Source organism: Mytilus galloprovincialis, chromosome 12, assembly GCF_965363235.1.
Source record: "Mytilus galloprovincialis chromosome 12, xbMytGall1.hap1.1, whole genome shotgun sequence".
NCBI classification, from domain to species: Eukaryota; Metazoa; Mollusca; class Bivalvia; order Mytilida; family Mytilidae; genus Mytilus; species Mytilus galloprovincialis.
The window spans coordinates 74861922-74889813 of record NC_134849.1 but is presented as its reverse complement, the minus strand read 5'-3'; the positions used below and the strand labels follow the sequence as shown (position 1 = coordinate 74889813).

Here is a 27892-nt window from a genome sequence, read left to right as displayed (position 1 = left end):
TAAAATGGAGAATGTAAATAGGGAATGTGTCAAAGAGACAACAACCTGACCAAAAAGTAGAAAACATCCGAAATTCATCAATGGGTCTTCAACACAGTGAGAAAATCCTACACCCAGAGGCATGCTTCAGCTGGTGTTTATTTCTTAATTATACAGTGTAAGCTGTGTTATCCTACACACTGGGGGACTCAGGCTTTATGTTGCAAGGACAGGCATATTTTGAACTAGAAAAATGTGTTGGTTAAAGCAGGATTGTTTGAACACTCAGGTATCCTATTAGACAGGTTACACTGTAGTAACAGCTATATATTTGTACGTGCAATGTCAATTTCATCATGGATCTCTTTTCTACAATCAGGAGGGTTCATTAAGGGATGAAAATATGTCTGAAATTTGTGTTACATTTTAAATAGCTATCAATGATTAATTTAACTTGCAGTATAAAAACAATATTAGGTCTATGTCAAAAAAATATCAACTTCTTTTGTATTTTGCACAAAATTGGGTAAAACCTCCCTCATCCCCAGTTTCTTAGCCTCATACAAAAACATTTCATATTTTTATGACATTGACCTTATATTATATATTATGTAATTGTGGTGAATATAAAAAAGGCAATGCAATGTGGTATGATGGCCAATGAGACAACTCTCCACAAACTGTTAAAAGGAAACCCAACAAGAACTTAGATATTATCTGTAACTTTTAAAGAAAGAAGGTTTCTGTCTTCTGCTGTTCAATACAATAAGTTGAAGATCACAGTTACTAGTGGAAACGGAGGGAATCTTGTTAAAAGTACATATATTTAGACAGAGTTGAGTGTTAGGGGTTGCTTATAGACCTATTCACACTTGTATGCAAATTTGTTTTTATTTTATTAAACAGGTGCTCTGACAAACATGCCTGCAGTAAGAGTTTTCTCCCTTTATGCAGCTCTGGCTGTTTTAATTGACTTCCTGTTACAGATTACAGTATTTATTGCATTAATGACGATTGATGCCAAAAGACAGGAGGTAAGAGTTATCTTTTCTTGTTTATTGTGCTATCCTGGTGAAACTATAGTTTGGAGAAAAGTAATTTAAAATGGGAGTTTTAGCTCAAAATTTGTACAGCATTTTTTTCTTTTATAGAAAATTTATGAATTTAAAAAATGTGTGTTCAAGAAAATTTTCATTTTCCCATATTTTAACTACTTAATTTATTTTTGTGGATACCAATTCTCATTCATTGATTGATTTTTTTCTAATTGATATTTGATTTTCATTGTTACCCAATTTAAGATTCAGCTTTTTATTTTTTGCAAAACTTATTTTGTAGCATTTTTTTTAACATTGCAAAAATAAATAAGAACTTTTAGTGCTTGATATATTTTAATTAAATAATGTACATACTAAGGCCTGGCCTTGCGGTCATGAAACTTTCAAGTACTTTTTTGTACTCAGACTCAAGAATCAACCAATCAAAATGCTGGATTTCATGTTTCGAGCATAATTTTTGTGCTCCGAGCACTGAGCAAAACTTTATGACTTCAACCCCAGATTCACATCAGTATAATATTTACTATTCTTTTTTTAAAAGGGGGATAGATTTGATGCATGTTGCTGTATAAAAGCACCAAGAAGTAAGAAGGAGAAACATGAAGGCTGGCTCTTCTATCTGTTCAAACATTTTTATGCACCATTTATCCTCAAGGAATATGTCAGACCAATAGTGGTATGTATTATATAGAAACAAATGGATTATCTCCCTTTGGGGGGGCTCTTCTATCTGTTCAAACATTTCTATGCACCATTTATCCTCAAGGAATATGTCAGACAGATAGTGGTATGTATTATATAGAAACAAATGGATTATCTCCGTTTGGGTGGCTCTTCTATCTATTCAAACATTTCTATGCACCATTTATCCTCAAGGAGTATGTCAGACCAATAGTGGTATGTATTATATAGAAACAAATGGATTATCTCCCTTTGGGGGGGCTCTTCTATCTGTTCAAACATTTTTATGCACCATTTATCCTCAAGGAATATGTCAGACCGATAGTGATATGTATTATGTAAAATAAAAACAGATTATCTCCCTTTTATTGACTAAAATTGTGTAAAAAAAATTTACTGAAGTAATCGAGGTAGTCGAGAGACCCGCGGTAGCTCGCCTGCGTCTAATGTGCAACTCCTCAATGAAAATTTTCACCCACAGTGATTTAGAAGACTGAATATTTTGTGTTTGTTTGTTAGTGTTAATGTCTCTTTCATAATCCTTGGGTATATCATGGGGGCTAGTTTGTTTTGCTTGAGTAAATTAGAGAACCAAGAGAAAAAGCGGGAACAAAAATAATTTTTTCGGTTTTGAAATAGGTTAGAATACCCAGTTGACAATTAAGAAAGCATCCAAAACCCTCTAGCAGAGTTAATCTCAAATGAATATGTCAGACCAATAGTGGTATGTATTTTTAGAGAACAAAAACCCAGATTATCTCCCTTTGGGTGACTATAATCTTGTGGGAATTTAAAGGCCAAACATTTGTGCTTGTTTGTTTGTATTTAATGTCTTTTTCACCATCTTCGTGTGGATTCATTTAATTTGTGGGTACCGATTTTCATGGATTGATGAAAAACTTGTATTTTCATGGACATTTAATATCATGGTTTTGCAAAATTCTGTTTACAACATAGAGAATGTTCCAGTGTTACTGATAAAGGTAAATCTAAAGAAGATTTGAATGTAACTGAAAAAAGCTTTGATTGCACAAAATTAAATGAAGTGTTCTTTTTTATGCCCCACTTACGATAGTAGAGGGGCATTATGTTTTCTAGTCTGTGGGTCCGTTCGTTCGTCTGTCTGTTCAATCGTTCGTCTGTCAATTTGTCCGTTTGTTCCCCTTCAGGTTAAAGTTTTTGGTAGAGGTTGATTTTGATGAGGTTGAAGTCCGATGAACATGAAACTTAGTACACATGTTCCCTTTGATATAATCTTTCTAATTTGATGCCAAATTAGAGATTTTCCACCATTTTCACGGTCCACTGAACATAGAAAATGATAGTGCGGATGGGGCATCTGTGTTCTAGTGACACATTCTTGTTTCATTATAATTTCTGTTATTATTTTTCAGGTGCTTGTGTTTACAGCTTATTTCTTTGTGAGTGTAGCAGTACTACATAAAATTGGATTAGGATTAGACCAGAAACTCTCAATGCCTGATGTAAGTATAGAATTTACAGAAAAGAACTTGTTTAGCTAAGGGTCTGCTTAGGTTTTAGAATTTAGTCTAGGGGACAATAAATATTTACTTTACCAGAGTAAAATTCGCTAGACAATAAATAAATGATCATAGAACCAAAATTTTCAGTCGTATCATCTGACATTAGATTTTACTGATTTTGCCTTGTGTCCTTCATCAAATTTGTTCAGTTTGAAATTTGATTGAAAGGTTCAAGGTTTTCAAGATTGGTTATATTACTGTCTGTCATGTTTATTTTTTATGATCCTGCCCTGGCGGAGGGGCCATTAACTTCTACCCTTGTCCATCTGTATGTACGCCTGTACGTCCTGAAATTGGTTTTTGTTCTCTAACTTAAGTTATCCTCAACCAAATTGTATGAAACTTATACACAATGCTTATTGCCACAAAACTTATACACAATGCTTATTGCCACAAAACTTATACACAATGCTTATTGCCACAAAACTTATACACAATGTTTATTGCCACAAAACTTATACACAATGCTTATTGCATAGATGCCAACCATTACGATTTTTGCGTAGTTTTTCCGATTTTGCGATAAAAACTACGCTGTTACGGTCAAAGTCGAATAGTTACGGATTACCAATCATTGCCGATCAATTTTGTAAAACGCGGATTTGTATCATTACTTTTCCGTCCTGGTCCGGTATTTAGAAAACGCCAATGTAATGCTTCCGGTTCCTCGGGAGTTATCAACCTATTGTTGAGTAACTAACTGACTTCCGAAGAGGCAAACTTGCATTTTATGAAGGAGCTTTCCCCCTTTCTCTACTTCTCCTTGACAAGACGAAAATGTACGAGTCGAGAACATCTGAACAATTAATGAATGGAATACATACTACAGACAACATGTTAAACGACAAATTTTAGGGCACATCACTTTGCAACCACTCATCAGTAATTTTTATTGGTAAATGCACGTTTATAAATGATTACTGAAAACTTTTCAAAAATACGGAAAATTTGATAGTTTGTTACTGATTGTGTCAAAAGGGGGTTGGCATCTATGTTATTGCCACAAAACTTATACACAATGCTTATTACCACAAAACACAGCGAAATTTGAGAATTTGTTTGATGTTAAGTCATAAAAGTCTATTGGTTGTGTCCTCTAAATTTTTTCACATTTTGCTTTATTGAGGTCTTTTAAAGCTGAATATACAGATATGTTCTGCTCATTGTTGAAGGATGTATTGTGACCTACAGTTGATAAAACTTTCCTTTTGTCTTGGTTAATAGTTGTCTCATTGGCAATCATACCATGTGCACACTTCCTTATATTTATATGTAAAAATGTAAAATTTGTGTTGGTCAGAAATTTTAATTTTCCAAATGATTTTGTAATTTTTAGCCTAAAAAAAAGTAAGTCGTCAATTCTGTTGTTTAATTTCACAGTCAAGTTTTTCTACACATTTATTGATATTTTGACTTCTATGACTCATGTTTTGAGACATTTAAGTGAGCCCGTTCTTGTTTTACAAATTTGTTGATACTTTGACTTCTAGGATTCTTATGTACTGAGATATTTTGGAAATGAGTCTACGTACCTGCATGTGGGTGCACCTGTATACTTTGTTGTGAGAGAAGGACATGATTACACAACACAACAAGGACAGAATGCTCTGTGTGGAGGTAATGGCTGTCCTCAGGACTCACTGGTCGGTCAGATCTATACTGCCAGTAAATTAGCTAACTAGTAAGTATAATTAATCTTACATAATCTTCGTATACGTCTATTTTAGAAAGGAAATAGTATTGTAGTAATTTAAAATGTCTGATTCATGTCTTGTTTGTTGGAATCTAATCCACGGTATCTTACACAGAAAACTGGCAGGATACTATGAAATAGAAGTCTAGTGGCTGGTAAATAGAATAAGAAAAAAACCATCAGGAAATTTTCTACCTTGGAAATATGAGAAATTATACTAATATGAAATTTATGGCAAGAATAAAGTCATTATCTTGGAACTACTGTTAACCGACGTATTTGCGCGAGTGATTTTTTTTGCAGCTTTTCCATTAAGAAGAAATAACGTGACTATCTAAAACTTGGATCTTTCCTTATCATTGCTTATTAAACAACATCAAGTTAATTTGAAAATCGTGAAATTAAATTGTTGTGTAATGGACTAGAAAGGGTTAAAAGCAAAATTAGTACAAAGTCTTGATTTAATTTGATTTGTGGTCAACTTTCACGACTTAAAGTATTTATATGAATGTATTAAACTGATTGAAAATACCAATTTCAAACCTCATTTTCAGTACATATATAGCCCAGCCTACTTCTTCCTGGCTAGATGACTTCTTTGATTGGTTGGCTCCAGGAGGAAGTCCTCCCTGTTGTAGACTGTTCCCTAATGGTACTTTCTGTCCTGCTACAGTAGGTTAGTATCATAATAGAATTCAGTCTTGTCTATTTTACATTTTTTACTTTTTAACATTCAACTTATTTTAATGAAGAGATGCAAAATTTTTCAATAGAAATACAACATAGAACTTTATTACTTAACGAAGTTTCAAAACATATCAAAAAACTTTTTCTGAAGAAGGAGAGTTAATTAATGAAGATGAATTTGAATTTAAGGAAGCTGTCAAAAGTGGTTGAATTATCTCCCTTATACCACTTTCTTAAAGGTTATTTAATAGTGGAATTATCTTACTTCTTTCAGTTGACAAAACTTGTAAGACTTGTCCTGTAAACAAAAGACCTGATGGCCGACCTACTCCACAAGACTTCATGAGATATCTACCAATTTACTTGAAGGATAATCCAGGGACTAAGTGTGCTAAAGGGTAAGTAAAACCTAGGCTATCGGTCATAAAAGACCTGACGGCCAACCGACTCCACAAGACTTCATGAGATATCTATCAATTTACTTGAAGGATAATCCAGGGACCAAATGTGCTAAAGGGTAAGTAAGACCTAGGCTATCGGTCATAAAAGACCTGACGGCCAACTGACTCCACAAGACTTCATGAGATATCTACCAATTTACTTGAAGGATAATCCAGGGACTAAGTGTACTAAAGGGTAAGTAAGACCTAGGCCCCCTTACTAAGTATTAAAATTGTCTCAGTACTTGGAGTATAAAATCTGTGCTCGAAACACAAAACCCACTATTTTGATTAATCGATTCCTGAATCTGAGTACAAAAATAGTGCTTGAAAGTTTTATGACTGCAAGGCCAGGTCCAGCATTTGATTGATTTCTGAGTCTAGTATGATTTTGATACTTCAGTTTTTTACCTCAAGCCTGATTTCTGAGTCTGAGTATGACCTCAAGAACTTGTGTTTGAAGGAGTTATTCAAAGTTTTGGTGAAAGTATTGGATATTTTGCAGTTTTGTTCATATGACCGCAGGACTTTCCAATAATTGACATGACAAAGTTTCGTAACTATCATACTTTCGATTGTTGACTCATAAATGTTGAATTCAGAGATTCAATAAATTTATGGAATATTTCTGTATACTTACAATATCTTGTGCCTCTGAATGATTTTTTTTATCTGATCGTAACCATGGCATTCTTATCTGCTGCCATCTGTCAAGAACATGATCTAAGTCGGAAAAATTGTTCTAATTCTAAGCCTACTTGTTTTTGCTCTTGCATTGAAATGCTGCATTTGCTTAGTGGAGAAGCATCAAAATGTATTTTATAAGTATTTGAATTGACACAGTAATGGGCTGTGTGTCTGTTTTTTTCAACTGTCCTTTAATCTCTCTGTCCCGCTTCAGGTTTAAGTTTCAGGTCAAGATATTTTTTGAAGAAGTTGAAGTCCAATCAGCTTGAAACTTAGTACACTTATTCCCTTTGATATGATCTTTTTAAATTTTAATGTCTATTTAGAGTTTTGACCATATCACTGAATATGGAAAATGATAGTGCGAGTGGGGCATCCATGTATTATGGACACATTCTTGTTTTTTAGATATACATCACATTGTGTTATACCTTCATATGAGATACTAATTTTTTTTTATATAAATCTATCTTTGCTCAACCCTGGAAAGAGACTTATAAACTTTAGAAGCAAGCCCAACAGAAAGTCATTGTTTACATTGAAACTGGAAGTGACACGTTTTAACCTTCAAGAACTAAATATGAATCATTTAAGTGGACTTCTTTAATAACCCATTTGAATGAACTTTTTTGGAAAAAAAGTTTTTTTAAACCGTGCAAGACCTCATGGGTAGTCAAGGTCATGCAAGACCTCATTGGTAGTCAAGGTTGTGCAAGACCTCATGGGTAGTCAAGGTCGTTAAAGAAAAGTTGTTGTCCTTGAAAAAAAAACAGATATTGTACACTGTGTGACTTTTTACAGATAATGTACACTGTGACTTTTTACATAAAAAATCAAAATGCAAATACATATAATTTTTATTGCCAATAAAAGACACACATGAAATGGAAAAAGTTATACATATTTTTCCTGATGATTATATGATAAAATCCAATTTTCCTAAATCATGTTTATATCTTTAACAAGAATAAAAATAAATATAATAAATAATAAAAACAACGTTAACAGGAAATACTGAGTCAATATTGGTAGACAAACTTGGTATATATATTTAAAAAACAATAATAAATTGTAATATACAACATAAAGATTGTTCTGAATTATAATCTTACAGCGATTAATTATTCAGATGTAAAAAAAACAATTAACAATTTACACTATATTTAAAAACATCATTCAAATTTCAATAATGAAAGATTGCACTTGTACAACATAGGTCTGTTCTGTTATAATTTTACAACAATTAATTATTCAGATGTTAAACAAACAAATAACAATTTACACTTTATTTTAAAATATCATTAAAAGTTCAATGATAAAAGACTACACTTTTTCTTCCTTTGTTTTATGTTTCCACTTCAAGTTAATGAACATATGTTCTTTAGGACTGGATCAGATCATTCAGATGTGACACCTGTCAATCATTAATACCCTATATAACAGCCTATTATTTACACTTGGAATTATTTTTAATTATGGAATTTGCATAATTTCTTGTGCTTGAAATGTTTAATAAATCCCATGTTTATTCTATACTTAAATGTTCTGTGCTGCGCACAACACTTTCTATTACAAAGAAGATAGTACATTTTCAATAGAATATGTACTGTGCCGCGCACAACACTATCTATACAAAATACATTGTATGGAAAGTGTTATGAACTGCTCAGAATATTATAATACCAAACAAACATGGAATTTATTAAAGATTTCAAGCACAAGAATTTTTACAAATTCCATAATTAAAAATATTCCAAGTTCAAAATAATAGACTGTTATGTTTTTTTCGAGAGAATAAATAACCAAGATTCTTATACATATCATAAATTTGTATATTTGATCACTTCAAGGTATAAGCAAGACCTCTATAAACTTAAATATATGAATTCTTTAACTTTAAGTAAAAACATAAGTGACGTTACAATACAGATGTTTTTGGTTTGTTAATCTCAATATTTTAAGTTTTTATTTACAGTTAAACAACATATAATTCTACTATGTTATTTTGCTATATAAGCAAGACCTATAACTTGTATGTAATCTTTAACTATTAGTAAAAACAAACTTCACACTCACCTGACATTACAATACATATGTGTCTTTTGTGTGTTATTCTCACACATTTCTTTTTAATCTTCATTTACAGTAAAACAAGAGTCTACTGTGTTATTTTGTTGTATTTTTAAATCGATACTGGACACATGCACATTTTGTTCTGTACGTCTGCCTTCATCTTCACTACTATTTGAACTGCTTGACCAATCAGGTTTCGGTATTTTCGAACATATGTAATTTTTTATCAGGTCCTGAAAAGCACACTTGAAATCTTTTCTTAACCAACAGTACATGAATGGATTAATAGCAGAATTACTCATGGCTAGACTCAGTGCAAAGTTTTTAATAATGTTGAATAGATTTTTAGCAATCTTCACATATTTCAATGGTCCAGCTAGCATGAACGGCACCCAAAATATGAAAAAGAAAAACAGAATGATGACCATCGCTTTTGCCGATTTTGTGTCTTTTGAAAATTGACGATTGAGTTGTGTCCCTTTCCTTTCTACCATCTTTTTGTTGTGTTCTCGAGCCACTTTGTAAATATGGCAATATAAGTATAGTGAAATCAGTAAGCCTACTAGAATCGTTGTAGGCGCTGTAAACAGCGAGTAAGCTTGGGGTAGAACGACAAAAAAGTCACACACAGTGCCATTGTATTTATCATAATTGTTCCAGCCAAAGCTTGGCAGAGAGCCAATAATACCATGGTATATCCAAACACATATTATAATTTTTTTGGCTCTCTTTTTTGTCATTAGTATTTGGTATTTCAATGGGTGTAAAATTGCAATGTAGCGATCGACTGCTATAACTACAAGGTTAATCAATGATGAACTCATGGAAAGTATGACGGAGGAATATTTAAAGAGACATAAATATTTCCACTTGTTCATAACTGGGTAAAGATAAAATAGAGCATACATTGGAAGGGTCAGTAGTCCGAGTAAGAAGTCAGACAGCGCAAGGCTTCCAATGAACATGTTTGTAGTGGTCCGTAATCGGCGGAATTTAAAAAGGGAGATAATAACTAAAGCATTGCCACCAATAACTAGAGGAGTGATCACAAGGGAAATAACTCCAAAGATCATATCCAATTTCTTATTAAGATCCTCATAGTCATCATCTAATGATGTTGTATTGTCCACAAATGATTTAGATGTAGAAATGTCAGTCATATTTGTTGTGAAAAAGTGGTTTGATATGGTTATATTAATGTCTGTCTCACCAAATGTCTGAGCATGGCTATTCTCCTCTTGCCTTTCCATCCTATATTGTTTCACTTTGAATCGTAAGACAAATATGTATGTTTAATTATGATAGATATTAGTCTTAAGATGTTGCACGTTTTCTTCTTTCAACTAAATGACTGCTCACCTGAAACCAAAAATATTACTACATTATTTTGAAATGATTGTCAGCAAGCATGTTTGAAAAAGATACTGATTGAAGTAACACTACTCTGAGTGTTTAAAGGAGATTTGTAAAAGAATATTAAAATGCTACAATGAGCAAAACCAAAATATTCTTGATTTGTCCTAATAAATGTATGAGATGAAATAAGAGGTATATTTGGCAACCTAAAGATGTCTTGATTTTTTCCCCCTTAAAATGAAAAAAGAAGAAGTGTATATAATTTAATGCAGCATAAACTCGTCTCTTGATTCTTTTGTATGTAATGTTAGAGGTGAAATAAAGTGGACTATATGAAAATTAAATTAGAAACAACAAGAATTTCAAATATTTAATTAAAACTTTATCATGTTAACTTTGATGAAGTTTAAGAAATATAGAAACGTTAAAAAAACCAAACACACACTTTGCAAAATTGTTTAAGGATGTACTTAGGTGAGGATAGGTAAAAATTAAGAAATTAAGAAACTAAAATTGATACTATAACCTGGTAGAGCATCAATTAAGGATAAAGATAAGCTAAAAATATTGATAGGTCATAGACTTCCTTTTTGAGATATTTGAGATTTGAAATATGGCGGGAAAAGGCTGACTTTTACCTTATATTTGCATTGATATTATTTGGGTCTCAAAACAAAAGAAAGAAAATCAAGAATCTTCTAAAATTTTGGTAAATGACCTTTCATGAGCTATTAAGTCTTATATGAAAAAATAAATGGGTGTTATGGGGCAATATATTCTACATTGTATTGTATGGAAAAACACCAAGGAGTCTGAACATTTGACACAAATTCCAAAACCTCACCCAAGTACATCCTTAAATCCCAAGGAGTACAAATAGTAAAGTTCAAAACATCAGTATTGAGCATTCATTGTCATTAGGGTCTTAATAGGAAATTACAATTCTTTACTCTTAATTTTTAGACCATTTTAGCTTATTCTTTATTTGTTTTTTTTTTGTCCATTATTAATTCATTATTAAACAACATTTTTTGGAACTAAAAAAAGTATTTAGTTAGTAGGCAAATTAAATCAAATAATTTTAAGATGTTAAATAGACATGATAGATTGACAAAATAAAGCTTAACATATATATATATATTGACAAAGTAAATGAATAAATAAACAATGCATAAGTAATTAAAATTGAGAATGGAAATGGGAAAGACAACAACCCGACCAAAGAGCCAACAGACGAAGGCCATCAATTGGGCGTCAACGCAGCAAGAAAATCCTGCACCTGGAAGTGGTCCTCAGCTGGACCCTAAATAAAATTGTGTACCAATTCAGTGAAAATAGACGTCACACTTAACTCCAGAACATATAAATTATCTATGATTAAAAAATATACAAGACCAACAAAGGCCAGAGGCTCCTGACTTGGGACAGGCACAAAAATGTGGCAGGGTTAAACATGCTTTGTGAGATCTCAACCCTCCCCTATACCTCTAGCCAATGTAGAATAAAGAAACACATAGCAATAGAACAGTCATTTGAAACAAAAAAATAATAATAGATTGACAAAATTATGACCAGATTGACAAAGTTGTAAATAGATCACAAAGTAGTTATAAGATTAGCAAAGTAGTTCAAAAGATTAAAAAAGTATTTAAATGATTTACAAAGTAGTTAAATGATTTACAAAGTAGTTAAATGATTTACAAAGTAGTTAAATGATTTTCAAAGTAGTTAAATGATTTACAAAGTAGTTAAATGATTTACAAAGTAGTTAAATGATTTACAAAGTAGTTAAATGATTTTCAAAGTAGTTAAATGATTTACAAAGTACTAAGTTAAAAGATTGACAAAGTAGTTAGAAAGAATAACAATTCAAGTGTTAAAACCATGAGCACTTTAAAGTAAGTTAGAAAAATTGACAAAGTTATAAAGAAATTGAAAAAATTATAAATGAATCAACAAAGTAGTTAAAGATTGACAAATTAAATGTTAAAAAAAACAGTAGAACAGATTGACAGAGAAATGTTTAAATTTGAAAATAGATTAAAAAAAATTGAAGTAGCAAAGTAAATAATGATTAATATCATACTCACTACATGAAGTGAAATCTGCTAAGTCCTCAATGTGCAAAGTTATGAAATTTATAAACATAATTTTTCAGTATAAAATACAATTCAATCATTAAATAATGTGCAAAATTATCTAGATTGTCCAACTTTCAGTAAATTTCATCAATATATTGAAACAACACTCTGCGCAATGATGTTTACAAATTAGAAGTTAGAAATGACACCATGTTCAATAAACAACGTATTTAATTTGTCACGGTAATCCATTCCGACAATTTATAGTAGAGTGGTAATCGTTGAGGCAGATTCATATGTAAATAAGTTCAATAGTGCACATTGTGCAGCGTGATTTGTAATGCACTTATTATTGCAGCTTGCAGATTCTATTTATCAATAGCTTCAATAGTTTACTACTGAGAGGCATGTTGAAAAAATGGAATTGGTCTGCACTTATATTACTCTTTTATTAGATTCTGCCAATAAATAAATTTTGTTATTGATAAACGGTTTCCATATAGACTACTGGTAAATTTTTTGGCACATGGAATATTTTCATTTTAAGATCCTGACAATAGCTTCAATAGTTTACTACTGAAAGGCATGTTGAAAAATGGAATTGGTCTGCACTTATATTACTTTTTTGTTAGATTCTGCCAATAGATACATTTTGTAATTGATAAATGGTTTTCATATTGACTAACTTTTTGGCAAATGGTAAATATTCTTTTTATGATCCTCACATTAGCTATTTGTTAAATTGTAAGCTTTTGAAATCAGAATTTATTCATTATATAATTAGAAGTGTGGTGACAATATTTTTATTTGTCTAAAGTAAACACACACAAAAAAAAACATCTTTAGGAGTAAACTATTTGAAGCTTAAAGGAAAAGGTCTTCCTAGTCAACAGTCCTGTATATAGCTAGCCCAAGTGTAAAAAATGGGAGGTCCAAGACTTTTTTTTTAATTCTACAATGAAAAGTCCTTTATTAGAAAAGACAGGTCCCTGACTTTGGACCCCACACTTAAATTTAAAGGAAAAATTCCTCCTAGTCAACAATTCTATATATAGCTAGCCCAAGTGTAAAAAATGGGAGGTCCAAGACTTTTTTTTTAATTCTACAATGAAAAGTCCTCTATTAGAAAAGACAGGTCCCTGACTTTGGATCCCACACTAATTTAAAGGAAAAGGTTCTCCTAGTCAACAGTCCTATATATAGCTAGCCCAAGTGTAAAAAATGGGAGGTCCAAGATTTTTTTTTAATTCTACAATGAAAAGTCCCCTATTAGAAAAGACAGGACCTCGGACCCCACACTAATTTAAACCCTTGTGGAGTTCCATGTCAAAATTCCCTTATCTCAGCTGAAAAGATTTTGATGAAAAGAATTTCAACCTTTAGCTTTATGCTTTGCATCTAACACTGTAACTATTTACTATCATCATGTTTATTGGTGACGACAGATTGTTTACAAGTTTGTACTTTTAAACCAAAATCTGTGTAATTGATCTTTTGGTATTTACTAAATATTTGGAAAGTTCTAATTACTTATAGAGCTACAGCTACATGTAAATACTTTTTTAAAGAAAAAATGTGTAATATTATACATTGAACATACGGCAGCCTTGGTTCCATAATGACTTTGACCCACAAAAAGTTAATTTATAAATATTTTAATGTATATATATATAAATATACAAGTCTAAATTGAAAACAAGGTTCAAATCTATGATTGCGTTGAATAAAACTGTGTATAATATGTAGATGAATATATGTGTCACGTAAGGGTTTTCAGCTATCATTCCTTGTGAAAAAAATGTATGCTGTGTACTGATGGAAGTTATTGAATACGTATTTATGAATTTAGATTGATGAATAAATAATGAATATTTATTCATAGGATCAGAACTTCTAAATTAGGTTAAATATAGCACTTTTGGAAAGAATCTAATTTCTAGTTCTTATATGAAGATTTTCTTTCACTTTGTTAACATTAAAGTCAAGTTCCAATTAAACATGAGATTCACTTGGGCTGGGTGATTTCTCAATAATAATTGCAATGTCAGTTCTTCATGTATTCTGAAGGACCAAGAAGATAAAAATTGACACTTCTTTTGGATTTGCTCATAGGAAATTGAAATTTATTCAATAAACTCATTTTAAAGTTATAAGTCTACATGATGTATCTGAACTCTTTTTGATAGTGATAGTTTGTTTTCTTGAACATTTTTAGTCCCCTACCGACAATGTCGAAGGGGACCATAAGTTTACACTCCCTCTGTCTGTCTGTCTGTCTGTCTTCTGTCTGTCAGCAACGGATAGACACTTTTATCCATCATGCTTGAAGATATTGATTTCATATTTAGTATATTGCTTTATCATGACAAGTTACAGAACAAGTTTGAATTATGTTCCAGTCTGATGATTTTGTGCGAAGTTATAGTCTATTTGACTTAGAAAAATCACTCAAATAATCAGTTTTCCACACTTTTTCTTTGTCATTCTTGAAGATATTGTAATTTGGTATATGGTTTTATGATGACATTAGTTACAGATCAAGATAGAATTTTGTTGTGGTCTGATGATTTTGTGCAGAGTTATGGTCCTTGGACTTTATAAAAATCACTTTATAATATGTTTTGAACACTTTTTTTGTCATGTTTGAAGATGTTGACTTGATATTTGTTATATAGTCTACTGAGAGTTAGAAGGTGTGTTCAAAAGCTTATAGAAAGAGATCTATTTTATAGATATTTCTTCAAGCTATATATAATAGTTGAACACATCTGGAGAAGAAAAAAAAACATTAAAAAATTGAAGTTACAAAAGACGTAATGAGCTTCTCATATCAGAGAGTATGGAAAAGGGTCAGGGTCTTTATTTGTGAATTTTTTATTTCATGCCTATTTTCACAATCATATAATTTTTCTTGCAGATTATTTGTCACCTACCCACAAAGACAGTGGAAGGGGACCTTTGGTTTGCATTGTCTGTCTGTCCACCCTTACTGAAAATATCAGCCTCCTGCAAACATTTGCTGCAAGTCTGCTGCGAACTTGCTGCAGACTTGCAGCGAACACAGAGTCCGTGTTTGCAGCGTGTTTGCTGCAAATACGCTGCAGGTCTGCTGCAAACAATTTACCATGCAAATGAGTGTTTGCTGCAGACCTGCTGCAAACATTTATATGCAAATGAGGGTTTGCTGCAGACCTGCTGCAAACATGTATATGCAAATGAGTGTTTGCCGCAGACCTGCTGCAAACATATTTATGCAAATTAATCTTTCTCCTGCGTGTTTGCTGCAGACCTGCGGCAAACATTTTTATTCAAATCAATCTGTTATACAATTAACCAATGTGCTGTTGTGTACACACCATTTTATCTATATTACACAGCAAATTCTAAAAAAGTTATGTTACATCCATTCATAAAATATTTCAATTATACTTTATCATTTGAAAAATTATCATAGCATAAGTTTATACCTTTCAACATGTTAAATAAGTTAAATTAATTCCAAGAACGTTCTCAAATGAATTATATGCATGAATCTGAAGTTAAAAAAAAGATTTATTTGAAGTTCACTTTGCGCATACATATATATATACACAGCTAGTTTAGTTAAAATTGTCACAAAATTCAACTAGACTTAAATATTTTGTAAGTTATAATCTCTAAGCATATGAGGGAGTATTGTACATTGCATGGTTACATATTTGAAAATGTAATTTTAACCTTCATGCAGATATCTGTGGAGGGAATGAATTTCATAAGTTTACACATTCTACGATGAATTTGTACTTACAAGTAATGTCTTTAAAAATTAATTGCCAAACTATAATGCATCCCTGAACACCAATATATATCATGACACATTGCAAACATCACCAACATTTTCAAATTTCAAATCTTTATATTGCAGGAAGTTACCAATAGGCATGCTCAGTCGTTTTATGTAGTTTCTTGCAATGCTCTTGCAAACATATAAAATTGTCAAAGATTCCTGCAATCTAGCTGCGAACATCCCTTATATTCTTGTTTTTCCTGCAATCTTACTGCAAACATATTTGTTTCTGCAAACTTGCTGTAAGCTTGCAGCAAAAAGCTGCAATGTTTGCAGGAGGTTTGCAGCTAGCTGCAAACATCTGCAAACATTATTCTAAGGGTTCCTGCAAGCTTTTTGTTTGCAGCAGACCTGCTGCAAGTTTGCAGCAGATCTGCTGCAAACATTTCAGTTCTGTAAGGGCATCCATCAGTCCATCAAATCAGTTTCCCAAACTATTTTTCTTCAAGCTTGAAAATATTGATTGGATATTTAGTATATTTTTTTCCCTTATTCTTCATCAATTTATCCCTTTCTGCACCTATTGTATATAAAAAGTTTAGTCTACGTGTGATTTGTTTGATCTTAGTACTTCATTGGTTAATGGGATTATGACGTCAAATTTTCTTGCTTTCCTCTGAATTTCCTATTGAGACAACATGAAAAAAGGCGACCATGCCTGATGACATCACATAAAAAGAACTCATCTTTTTGCGTATCATTCGAAAAAAAGGAATAAGTTTGCCTGCCTATTGTTTTAAAATCAATAAAAAAAACAGATTCCACCAACAAATCTTGTGTAATATGATATTTATCCACTCTTGACAGTTAAATTTTAAATATTTAAAATGCTCTACGAGCCTCGCATTTCAAATTTGAAAATTTACATGTCTCTAGTGGATAAATATCGTATCACTCTCCATGCAGTGGTATACATAGAAACTATATTTATCATGACAAGTTACAGATCAAGTTCGAATTTTGTTTTGGTCTGATAATTTTGTGCAGAGTTATGGTCCTTGGCTTAGAACAAATGTTTTACCCATTGAATACTCCTTTCATCTTACAAGATTATGTCACAAAGTTGTAATATCTGAGGGTATGGAAAAGGGAGGGTCTTTATTGTGAATTCTGCTTTTTATGCAATGTTTCACTATTATATATTTTTTTTCAGATTATTCTCGTTTATTTAAATTTTTGCCCATTTTTATGCAATTTTTTTCCCCTTTATTTTGTATGTTTTGCCTATTGAATACTGCAAGGATTTTAATAATGCAAATATTATGCAACTGGGTGAGAATAATGAGAACTCATATTCTGATTAATGAATCATAGGTTGCAGACTTTTTGAAAATCGCAAAAATTGCAATTTAACATATTTAATGAACTTACATTTTTGTCTTTTTTTTTTTTAAATGGCAATAATAAATGCTTGCAATTATTTCGGAATTTACAATACTCCATCATGCAGACCCTCAAATCTCCTTTCATCTTCCAAGATCATGTGACAAAGTTGTGATATAGCATCTGTTGTGATAATATTACAAATGATTTATTCAACATCAAACCTTTTATGGTTTTGTCAAACAGAAGAAATAACAAGTGCTTTCACAAAGCTATAATATGATACAAAGCCTTTGTAAATATAAAACCACACATGTTATTGTTCTTTTTTATCCAAGGGTATTCAATTAAAAGTTAGTTCAACATTATGAAATCCATGCTTATTTAATTTTAAGTAAGATTCTTTAAATTTTTAAAGTTGTAATTATTTTAGTACTGAATACATTGGTTTTCTTATTTTCAGTAACTGTGGTTTATAATTATTCACTGGGTTTCACCATTTTTAGTGGATTTTTGGGGGAAAGACAAACCAAGAATTGAAATGTTTAATGAAGTGTAAATTTCTTAAACGCTTATGTATATGACAGTTCTTATCCATTCGTTTGATGTGTTTGAGCTTTTGATTTTGCCATTTGATTTGGGACTTTCTGTTTTGAATTTTCCTCGGAGTTCAGTATTTTTGTGATTTTACTTTTTATGCCAACCTTGACAAAAGCACACAACTAAGTAAGAATATTTGTGATACATGTCAATGAGGAAATAACCAAACAATACAATTAAAACAAAACAAAGGTCATTCAAAGGTCAACAGGTTAGGAATACTGGGGATTTCATTATTTTTGTGGATATTTGACCTACTTGAATCCCTTTGTTTTCCACTAGTTTTCATGACCAACTTAGAGGGGCATTATGTTTTTTTCGGTATGTGCATCCTTTAGTTTGACTGTCCTGCTTCAGGTTAAAGTTTTTGGTCATGGTAATTTTGGATGAAGTTGAAATCCAATCAACTTGAAACTTAGTACACATGCTCCTTATGATATGATCTTTCTAATTGTGATGCCAAATTAGAGTTTTGACACCTATATCATAGTCCACTGAAAATAAAAAATGATGTGGGGTACTATGGACACATTCTTGTTTAAAATGGAATTTAGTTGAGCACAGATTTCCATTTTAAAAATGACTGTTTAGTGCTTGACATATTTTGTAGAAACCTTATTTGTTGAAGACTATGTTGACCTCTAAACCTATAACCTATTGATTATTTTAGTTGTTACGGTTGATGTCTTATTTTTTATTGCTGTATATCTTTCTTCATTCCTGCCTGATTGTACAAGTTTATTTAAGACTCTAGTTGCTAATGTACTAAAAGTTGAGAGGAAAAAACTCCATAAATTGCTGCCATAACCGACAAGGTGTTTGGCATCAATTCATTTAGTAGAAGATGGCTTCTGTTTATTTTAAGATTATTTACAGGATACTTTCAAATCGAGCATGATTAATTATTGGCTTTGTTCATCACTTCCATGTTAAAGAAAGAAAATAGATAATGATAATAGAGAAAAAACCTTTTATGATTTCAGATTGCAACTAGAAAAATATTTTTTTGGAGGAAATTATTGAAATCTGAATACAATAACAGGAAATTTGTTCTATAATTATCACCTGCCTGACTTTTGATTAAAGATCAGTTGTATTGGAAAAGACCGAGTTTTTATAAAAATTGTTTTATCGTTATTTGTGTTTTCACTTTTTTCCAATTGAACACAGTTCTATTTGGTGCAGGTCAAAGTTCAGATCTTTTTTAAGGGTGATGTTTAAAAAACCTTACATTAATTTTTGATACCAGAACTTTTATTTGGAAATATAAAAGGTCACATCATTTTAAGATTTTAACCCCTTGTAGACTGTCACAGTAATTTTCTGAGACTATTCCTTAAATTGCAATAATTAATGTTGTAATTTTGTCACTTCTGCATTGAAATAGCAATCATACATGTAAGTGCACACAAAATTTTCTGGAATTCATTTACACAACTTGAAAAACAATGTTTTGCAAAACCCAATATAGACATTATACCTGTGGGCATGAAAAAAACTGCTTTGTGAAACAACAAAATGTTCTTTTTAAAATTGTCTACTGGTATTTAAATCAACTAAATGAATTCAAATTTATATATCCGACACCTATTTCTAAATATTAACTAACTTTCATATCTTTCTTTTTCAGAGGTCATGCTGCATATGGAAGTGGGGTGAATATTATTCACAACAAAACACAAGTAGGAGGTATGTTCTTGAAGTATACAACATTCATTGTCTATCTTCATTGTTATGTCCCTGAGTCGTGGCTTTGTTTGTCTGTATGTCCCAGTCGTGGCTTTGTCTATCTGTATGTTCCAGTCGTGGCTTTGTCTATCTGTATGTCCCAGTCGTGGCTTTGTCTGTCTGTATGTCCCAGTCGTGGCTTTGTCTATCTGTATGTCCCAGTCATGGCTTTGTCTGTCTGTATGTCCCAGTCCTGGCTTTGTCTGTCTGTATGACCCAGTCGTGGCTTTGTCTGTCTGTATGTCCCTGTCGTGGCTTTGTCTGTCTGTATGTCCCAGTCGTGGCTTTGTTTGTCTGTATGTCCCAGTTGTGGCTTTGTCTGTCTGTATGTCCCAGTCATGGTTTTGTCTGTCTGTATGTCCCAGTCGTGGTTTTGTCTGTCTCGCTGTATGTCCCAGTCGTGGTTTTGTCTGTCTTTATGTCCCAGTCGTGGCTTTGTCTATATGTGTGTCCCAGTCGTGGCTTTGTCTATATGTGTGTCCCAGTCGTGGCTTTGTCTGTCTGTATGTCCCAGTCGTGGCTTTGTCTATCTGTATGTCCCTGTCGTGGCTTTGTCTGTCTGTATGTCCCAGTCGTGGTTTTGTCTGTCTCACTGTATGTCCCAGTCGTGGTTTTGTCTATCTGTATGTCCCAGTCATGGTTTTGTCTGTCTGGATGTCCCAGTCATGGCTTTGTCTATATGTGTGTCCCTGTCGTGGCTTTGTCTGTCTGTATGACCCAGTCGTGGCTTTGTCTATCTGTATGTCCCAGTCATGGTTTTGTCTGTCTGGATGTCCCAGTCGTGGCTTTGTCTATATGTGTGTCCCTGTCGTGGCTTTGTCTGTCTGTATGACCCAGTCGTGGCTTTGTCTATCTGTATGTCCCAGTCGTGGCTTTGTCTGTCTGTATGTCCCAGTCGTGGCTTTGTCTGTCTGTGTGACCCAGTCGTGGCTTTGTCTGTCTGTATGTCCCAGTCTTGGCTTTGTCTGTCTGTATGTCTCAGTCGTGGCTTTGTCTGTCTGTATGTCCCAGTCTTGGCTTTGTCTGTCTGTATGTCCCAGTTGTGGCTTTGTCTGTCTGTATGTCCAGTCGTGGCTTTGTCTGTCTGTATGACCCAGTCGTGGCTTTGTCTGTCTGTATGTCCAGTCGTGGCTTTGTCTGTCTGTATGACCCAGTCGTGGCTTTGTCTGTCTGTATGACCCAGTCGTGGCTTTGTCTGTCTGTATGTCCAAAAATTAGTTTCTGTTCTTTAGTTTGCTTCAACAAAATTTTATTAAACTTATATATATATATACAATGCTTATTTATTAGCATAAAACACAGATCAAGTTTGAATTTTGGTGGTGTCACTTTTACAGTTCTCTTGTTAGGACCCTTTATAATGTTATATGCAAGTGTAGGCATCATCTGCGTCCCAAGGACTTATTCTCCATTTGTATTATTACATTTGCTTATTATCTTGAAAACTACAAAGACAATAACAATCAAAAAAACCAAGGAGTAAACAAAGACTCACAAAACCAAAGGACATTTACATCAACAGTTATAAATAAATAATAAATAAAAAACAACATGAACTCCACTAAAAAACAGGAGTGAAATCAGGTGCTCTGGAAGGGTAAGCATTTCCTGCTCCGTATACGGCACCTGTCATGTTATTTCTTTGTTCAGTTCGGTAATGATTGAAGGTTATTATGACTGAGGAGGAATATCAGATATGATTTCTGACACACTTTTGTCATAATGGCCAATCAGCTCATGATGGCAACCATAAAATTTCTGGAGTGATAACCTTAATTTGATTGATTCATAGCCCTCTCTTAGCAACTTTTGATAAGCACAATTTATCACCAAAACAAGATCTACAAATTAATCAACATGGCTGAAATTTCCAGTTGACTCCATATAATTCTTAGCAGCTTAGATGATTATTTTTACCAACCTTTTTTTATGTAAGTCTTTAATATTGTGATTTGAAAATGATTATAAGAAAGTAAAAATGATAAGCAAAACAAAATCTGCAAATAGTGGAAAGAAGATAGAAAGAAATTGTAAACAGGCATGGCAATACTCACATGCACAGAATACTTGTTTTTGTAGGAAAACACCAGATACTCAAATTATCCATGTTCATAAACAAATATATATAGGGATTTTTAATGTAATTATATTTAAATGAGACTAGATGTTAGGAAAAAGCTCATAAATTATTGCAGTAACCAGTATTAACTTTTGTTTTTATTTTTGTAGCAACCTATTTTATGACCTACCACACGATACTAAGAACAAATGAGGACTTTATTGGAGCTTTACGTGAAGCTAGGAAGATAGGGGAAAACATAACAAACACCATCACTACTAAAACCTCTAATGCAACTGTATTCCCTTACAGGTTAGTTATTAATTATTATTGTTCAACATCACAAATGTGTTATTATTTTCACTTTTCTACTTATTTTAGGGTCCACAGTGGCCAAGTGGTCTAAGCTTGTTGTTCGGTGTGAGCCAAGGCTCCGTGTTGAAGGCCGTGCATTGACCTATAATGGTTTACTTTTTTTTTTTTTTAAATTGTTATTTGGATGGAGAGTTGTCTCATTGGCACTCACACCACATCTTCTTATATCTAAGTAGTTACTACTGTGATTACTAGCCAGTAAACACTGAGGTTGTGAGTCGAACCCTGCTCGTGCGGATGCACTAGAATCCAATCTTAATTGACTAGGATTGTCAGTTTTCCTATCGAAGGTCAGTGGTTTTCTCCATGCACTCCAGCTTCCTCCACCAATAAAAACTGACCGCCACGAAATAGCCTAAATGTATTGCTTAAAAGTTGTGTTAAAACACAAAAATAAAAAAGTCTTATTTTATGAGCAGTACCTAGCATTTGTTCATGTCCCTTGTGTTATGATTGTGCAATATTTCCTCTGTAAACTATGAGCAGTACCTGACAGTCGTACATCACACTTACATTATTATTGTTCATTATTTTCTGTGAACAAGGAGAACTTTTAATTATACATTTATATATATACACATGCATATACATGTATAATTAAAAGTCATACATCATGAAACTAATGGTATGATTTTTCAGTATTTTTATCTAACACTAGGAGTAGTATTTAACCATTGTACATGACATTTTTGTTATTATTTTTCAGTATTTTCTATGTATACTATGAGCAGTACCTGACAGTCGTCCATGACACCATATTTAACATCGCTCTGTGTATGGTGGCCATCTTTGTTGTCACCTTTATCCTGATTGGATTTGACTTTTTCTCCGCCGTACTGGTTGTTCTCGTGGTATCCATGATTGTTATTGATATATGTGGCATGATGTACTTCTGGGATATCACACTTAATGCTGTTTCATTGGTCAATCTTGTGATGGTAAGTTGTCACTGTTTATGATTGTTATTGATATATGTGGCATGATGTACTTCTGGGATATCACACTTAATGCTGTTTCATTGGTCAATCTTGTGATGGTAAGTTGTCATTGTTTATGATTGTTATTGATATATGTGGCATGATGTACTTCTGGGATATCAAAGTTAATGCCGTTTCATTGGTCAATCTTGTGATGGTAAGTTGTCATTGTTTATGATTGTTATTGATATATGTGGCATGATGTACTTCTGGGATATCACACTTAATGCTATTTCATTGGTCAATCTTGTGATGGTAAGTTGTCATTGTTTATAATTGAGGGTCATGAAGGGGTTTGATATAGAATAGTAAATAATGGGGGGAGGGCCAAAAATAAATTTATTGTTTGTTGGTTAATTTATGTGCATTGTCAAATATCTCATGCATGGACTGTAAATCACTAAAGAATAGAGAATTGTGTGTTGCCAAAAAATAAAGAATAGAGAATTGTGTGTTGCCAAAAAATAAAGAATAGAGGTAAATTGTCATAATAATTAAAGGATATAGAAGTGAATATCCCATCCATGTTTGATATTGAAAAATAGAAATGACACTGACACATTATTTGTTATAAATGTCTAATAATACTCTCCGTAATCTCAAAGATGTTTGAATTTTTTAACTGTCCTCTTCTAATTTACCTAATAATATAGTGAAAAGCTAGTCCACCTTATAAATTCTATTATAACTTTATTTGCTTATCTTTCAGGCTGTTGGTATAGCTGTTGAATTTTGTGCTCATATAGTCCGAGCTTTTGCTGTGAGTTTACAGCCAACCAAACTAATGAGAGCAGAGGAAGCTCTAGCACATATGGGAAGCTCTGTGAGTATATAAGCTCTAGCACATATGGGAAGCTCTGTGAGTATATAAGCTCTAGCACATATGGGAAGCTCTGTGAGTATATAAGCTCTAGCACATATGGGAAGCTCTGTGAGTATATAAGCTCTAGCACAAACAGGCAATTCTATTTGGAAGGTTTATCAATATTCAAAAGTCTTATTCCAGAAGTTTCTTTTATTTAATTCTGGATATATAGCAAAATAAGAAAAATTTTGTATGATTGCCAATGAGACAACTCTCCACCCATGACATTATCTACTATAGGTCACTGTGCAGCCTTCTTCTACTAGAATTCAATGATGAGTACTTATACCAAATAAAAATTCAAATTATACAAAACATTTTGCTTTTTGGGTTAAAGTTCAGCAAAAAGGTATAGTTATCCATGTCTTATATGTGATGTCAAATTTAACACCACTTTACTAATAATAATGTAAAATGTCATTTGGCCATCCTTAACTTTTGTGATTTTTGCATTCACATTTTAATTGTCTTTTCAGGTACTTAGTGGTATAACATTAACTAAATTAGGAGGAATTATAGTTTTAGCATTTTCTAAGTCTCAGCTTTTCCAAGTATTTTACTTCAGAATGTACCTTGGTATGGTATTTTATGGTGCTACCCATGGCCTTATATTCTTGCCAGTATTACTGAGTTATATAGGTAATTTATTTAATAAAACTTTAGAAATTATTGTATATATAAATAAGAATGTATATTTGTATTTCTCAGTTTGATAACTTTTGATAACACATAATGGATAAAATTGCTTGGTGAAATTTACACATAAAATAAAAATATGATTGCTTATGAGACAAATATCCACCAAAGAACAAAAGATGTAGAATTAAGCAATTATATTTCACAGTAAGGCCTTCGAAAATCAGCCCCATACATGGCAAATGTAAAACAGTTCAAACAAGAAAACTAAGTCTTATTTATGTACAAAACAAAAATGAAAAACAAATATAATATACATCAACAAAAGAATTACAGGCGTCTGAAAAAGGACAGACACATACAAAATGTGCCTGGATGAAACATGTTTGCAGATAACAAACCTCCACTATCATATCTGTCTAATTTTAGAAAATTATTTATGTTATATATATTTTCATTATGTTTTCCAGTATATAAGAAATGCTAGAAAAAATTATCTTCAGAAATTGCTCTGGATATCTAAATTCAATATGGTTTGTTGGTACAAAATTGTACTTGTAGGATATGCTTTTTAACTCCTATTAAGATGGGACAGCCATAAATTGGCTTAAAAATCTCTTGTTTTGTCATGATTTAACAATTTCAGAAAGCCTAAAGAGACATATCTTAATTATCACATCTTTGTTTTATTTTAAGGTCCCCCAATAAATAAAGCCAAACTTTATGATGCTCAACAAAGAAGAAAACATTTGTCAGCAGACTCTGACAATGATGACATTAATTCCTCTCGACAGAATCTTGTGAGTGATAGTGGTGCTCCACCAGACTATAACACCTTAGCTGATCCAGCAATTTGATAGAGTTATCTTTCCTACATGGTACAGAGTTATCTACTCTTTATTTGTTCAAGAGTGGATTATTCTAATGAGCAATTGATCCATGAGATTATATACAATTGATCTATCAGTTTATTATCAATTGATCCAACGGAGATTATAAACTTTTTTGTCATGACAGAATTATGTATCAAATATAAGTTGATTAGTTACAATCATGCAAGTTGTTAATTATAAGGGAGGTAATTTAATGCATTTTTAGGTTATTTTATTTCTCATATCTTAAAGGGTAAATACACATTACAAGGTTTGCATTCTGTCTCAACACAGTTTCTCAAAAACAATCTGGAGTTGTTTCCTTTTAGCTCACAGTTAAATAATTCTGATTGATGCAGAGTAACTGCTGTATAATAAAATAGTCATAGTAAAATAAGGTACTTTTTACCTAATGATGAGTCAAAATTACGGAATGTCAAATAATTACAAATATTTAGAAAATATTATGATCAAAACAAACAAAGATAAATTAAATATGATTTTATCATGAATGAGAACAAATTCATAATCCTCATATTTATATTTTTATTATCATTGTTCACACTTCTTCATAAATGTATATTATTTCTGTGCCTTTATAACAAATCTAATTCATGATCACACTGTATAAACGATTTACTCCACACAATTATAATTACACTTCATTGTTGTAGTATACTCATGTTTTGAATGTTGAATGCTTTTATATATTACCGCAACAGAGCAATTATGATAGCTTTATTCACACTGATTCCAAAAATTTATAGTTTGTTTATACTTATGCCTGTTATATGGGATATAATTTGCTACCTCCAGTTAAAATATATCACTTCAGGTCTTTAATGATAGGTCTATAAATGCTTAATTAAAAAATGTATGAATTCTAGATACTTTTTAAGGAAAAAATGAGTACTGCTGGTTCACTCAGTCACTTCTGGTTGACGTTTTTCAAGGTCATATGTCACCTAAAAGACGTAATTCACTTTTGTCCAACTGTCCCATAAAATTTTTCTTGATATTCCCCAAGATAATATAGAGCTTGATACATTATTTACCCCCTACCTTTAACTGTTGGATTTGTACAATTCTTTGAAACACAATCTTCATGCATTATGAACAAATTAGACTGATCAAATGGCATGTACTTGTCCTAGTCTGGTTGTAGTAAGAACTCCCATCCTAATATATGTAAGTAGCTATACCTGAAATTGCAATAATTATTCTCACATTTTTGTCCATTCTTCAAAAATAGAAATGATAAATGCTAGCAATAATATATAAATTTACCAAGACACTTTAAGGATGTTCGCTACTCTGTTTAAAAATAACAAGCTTTTTAAAAGACTTATAAATTGAAAGTATCTAAATAACGAAACAAAAAAAGCCTAAAAAAATGGAGGGTCCGTGTGTTTGTTTGTGAGATATAAGCCGTTGAAAATTTGGCGGGAAATCATTCTTTCTAGATTTTTCTTACACTTAACATTGGCACCTTTTTTGTTTAAAAAACAATGAAAAAATAACAAGGATTTCATGAGATTTTGAAATATGGCTTTGATAAACTATTTGTTTGCATTGACCATAACTAAGATCATATTGATATTTGAAATACACAAAATACTGTGTATTTATTAAATCATTGGATACATGAATCAGTTTACATTGATTTGATGGTTTTGATGAAACATAATTTTAAATACACCTGAAAACACAATTTTAAGTACAATCAGAGTTCTGAAGAAAAAATTAAGCTTTTTTTTTTAAATATTCCAATTTTCTCCACTCTAGTGAAAAATCCACACCAATGAAATAAATGAATATACAGTGTCAGTAATAAACATGTTAGTTAAGATAGAATATTTATTGATGATTGTTACAATTATGTTTGTACCATGTACAAGTGCTTTATTTACATGTGTTTGTAATTGTGTATTTACAATGTTTGAAAGTGCTGATAAAAATGAAACCTTTTGTGATAATTTGTAAATTAAAATGAATAATCAATTTTTCTTGTATATTATTCTTTAGCTGTGTATATTTAGGAGATAACTATTGTATTTTAAGCTTGGCCTTCCAAAAACGTAGATTTTACTGTCGCAAATTGAGTTCACCTAGCGACGCAGAGCAGAGATAGGGAAATGGATGTTTGCGACAGTCAAATCAAGTTTATGGAAGGCCAAGCTTAAAACACAATACTGTTATCTCCATTCTAATGCCACATATTAAATTAAATGTCATTTAATAAATATTTTGGCTTAAAAATGGCATAAATGAAAAAGTCTGCAAAACTGTAGAATCGTCTTTAGCATCTAAACAATGTGATGTCATATGTATACTCTGGATGTCAAACACGAA

The 27892-nt window shown here is 32.0% G+C and overlaps 2 protein-coding genes across 2 annotated transcripts in view; one reads left to right on the top strand and one right to left on the bottom strand.

Moving 5' to 3' along the window:
- Positions 1-27543, top strand: part of LOC143054835 (NPC intracellular cholesterol transporter 1-like) — a 51664-nt gene extending 24121 nt beyond the window's left edge. The window contains exons 11-22 of the mRNA XM_076227887.1: positions 886-1013; positions 1579-1713; positions 3113-3202; positions 4753-4943; positions 5510-5631; positions 5917-6040; positions 19659-19717; positions 21986-22127; positions 22897-23128; positions 23877-23990; positions 24509-24671; positions 25365-27543. Coding sequence (XP_076084002.1) covers positions 886-1013; positions 1579-1713; positions 3113-3202; positions 4753-4943; positions 5510-5631; positions 5917-6040; positions 19659-19717; positions 21986-22127; positions 22897-23128; positions 23877-23990; positions 24509-24671; positions 25365-25525 — 1661 coding nt within the window. The 3' untranslated portion in view covers positions 25526-27543. The remainder of the gene's footprint in view (positions 1-885; positions 1014-1578; positions 1714-3112; positions 3203-4752; positions 4944-5509; positions 5632-5916; positions 6041-19658; positions 19718-21985; positions 22128-22896; positions 23129-23876; positions 23991-24508; positions 24672-25364) is intronic.
- On the bottom strand, positions 8552-12661 carry LOC143054836 (adenosine receptor A1-like). Its single transcript, XM_076227888.1, has 2 exons — positions 12289-12661; positions 8552-10201 (listed from the first exon to the last, which is right to left on the bottom strand). Exon 2 carries the CDS (start codon positions 10090-10092, stop codon positions 8899-8901), a length of 1194 nt encoding a protein of 397 aa, XP_076084003.1. The 5' UTR covers positions 10093-10201; positions 12289-12661; the 3' UTR covers positions 8552-8898.
- Positions 27544-27892: the final 349 nt, after the last annotated feature.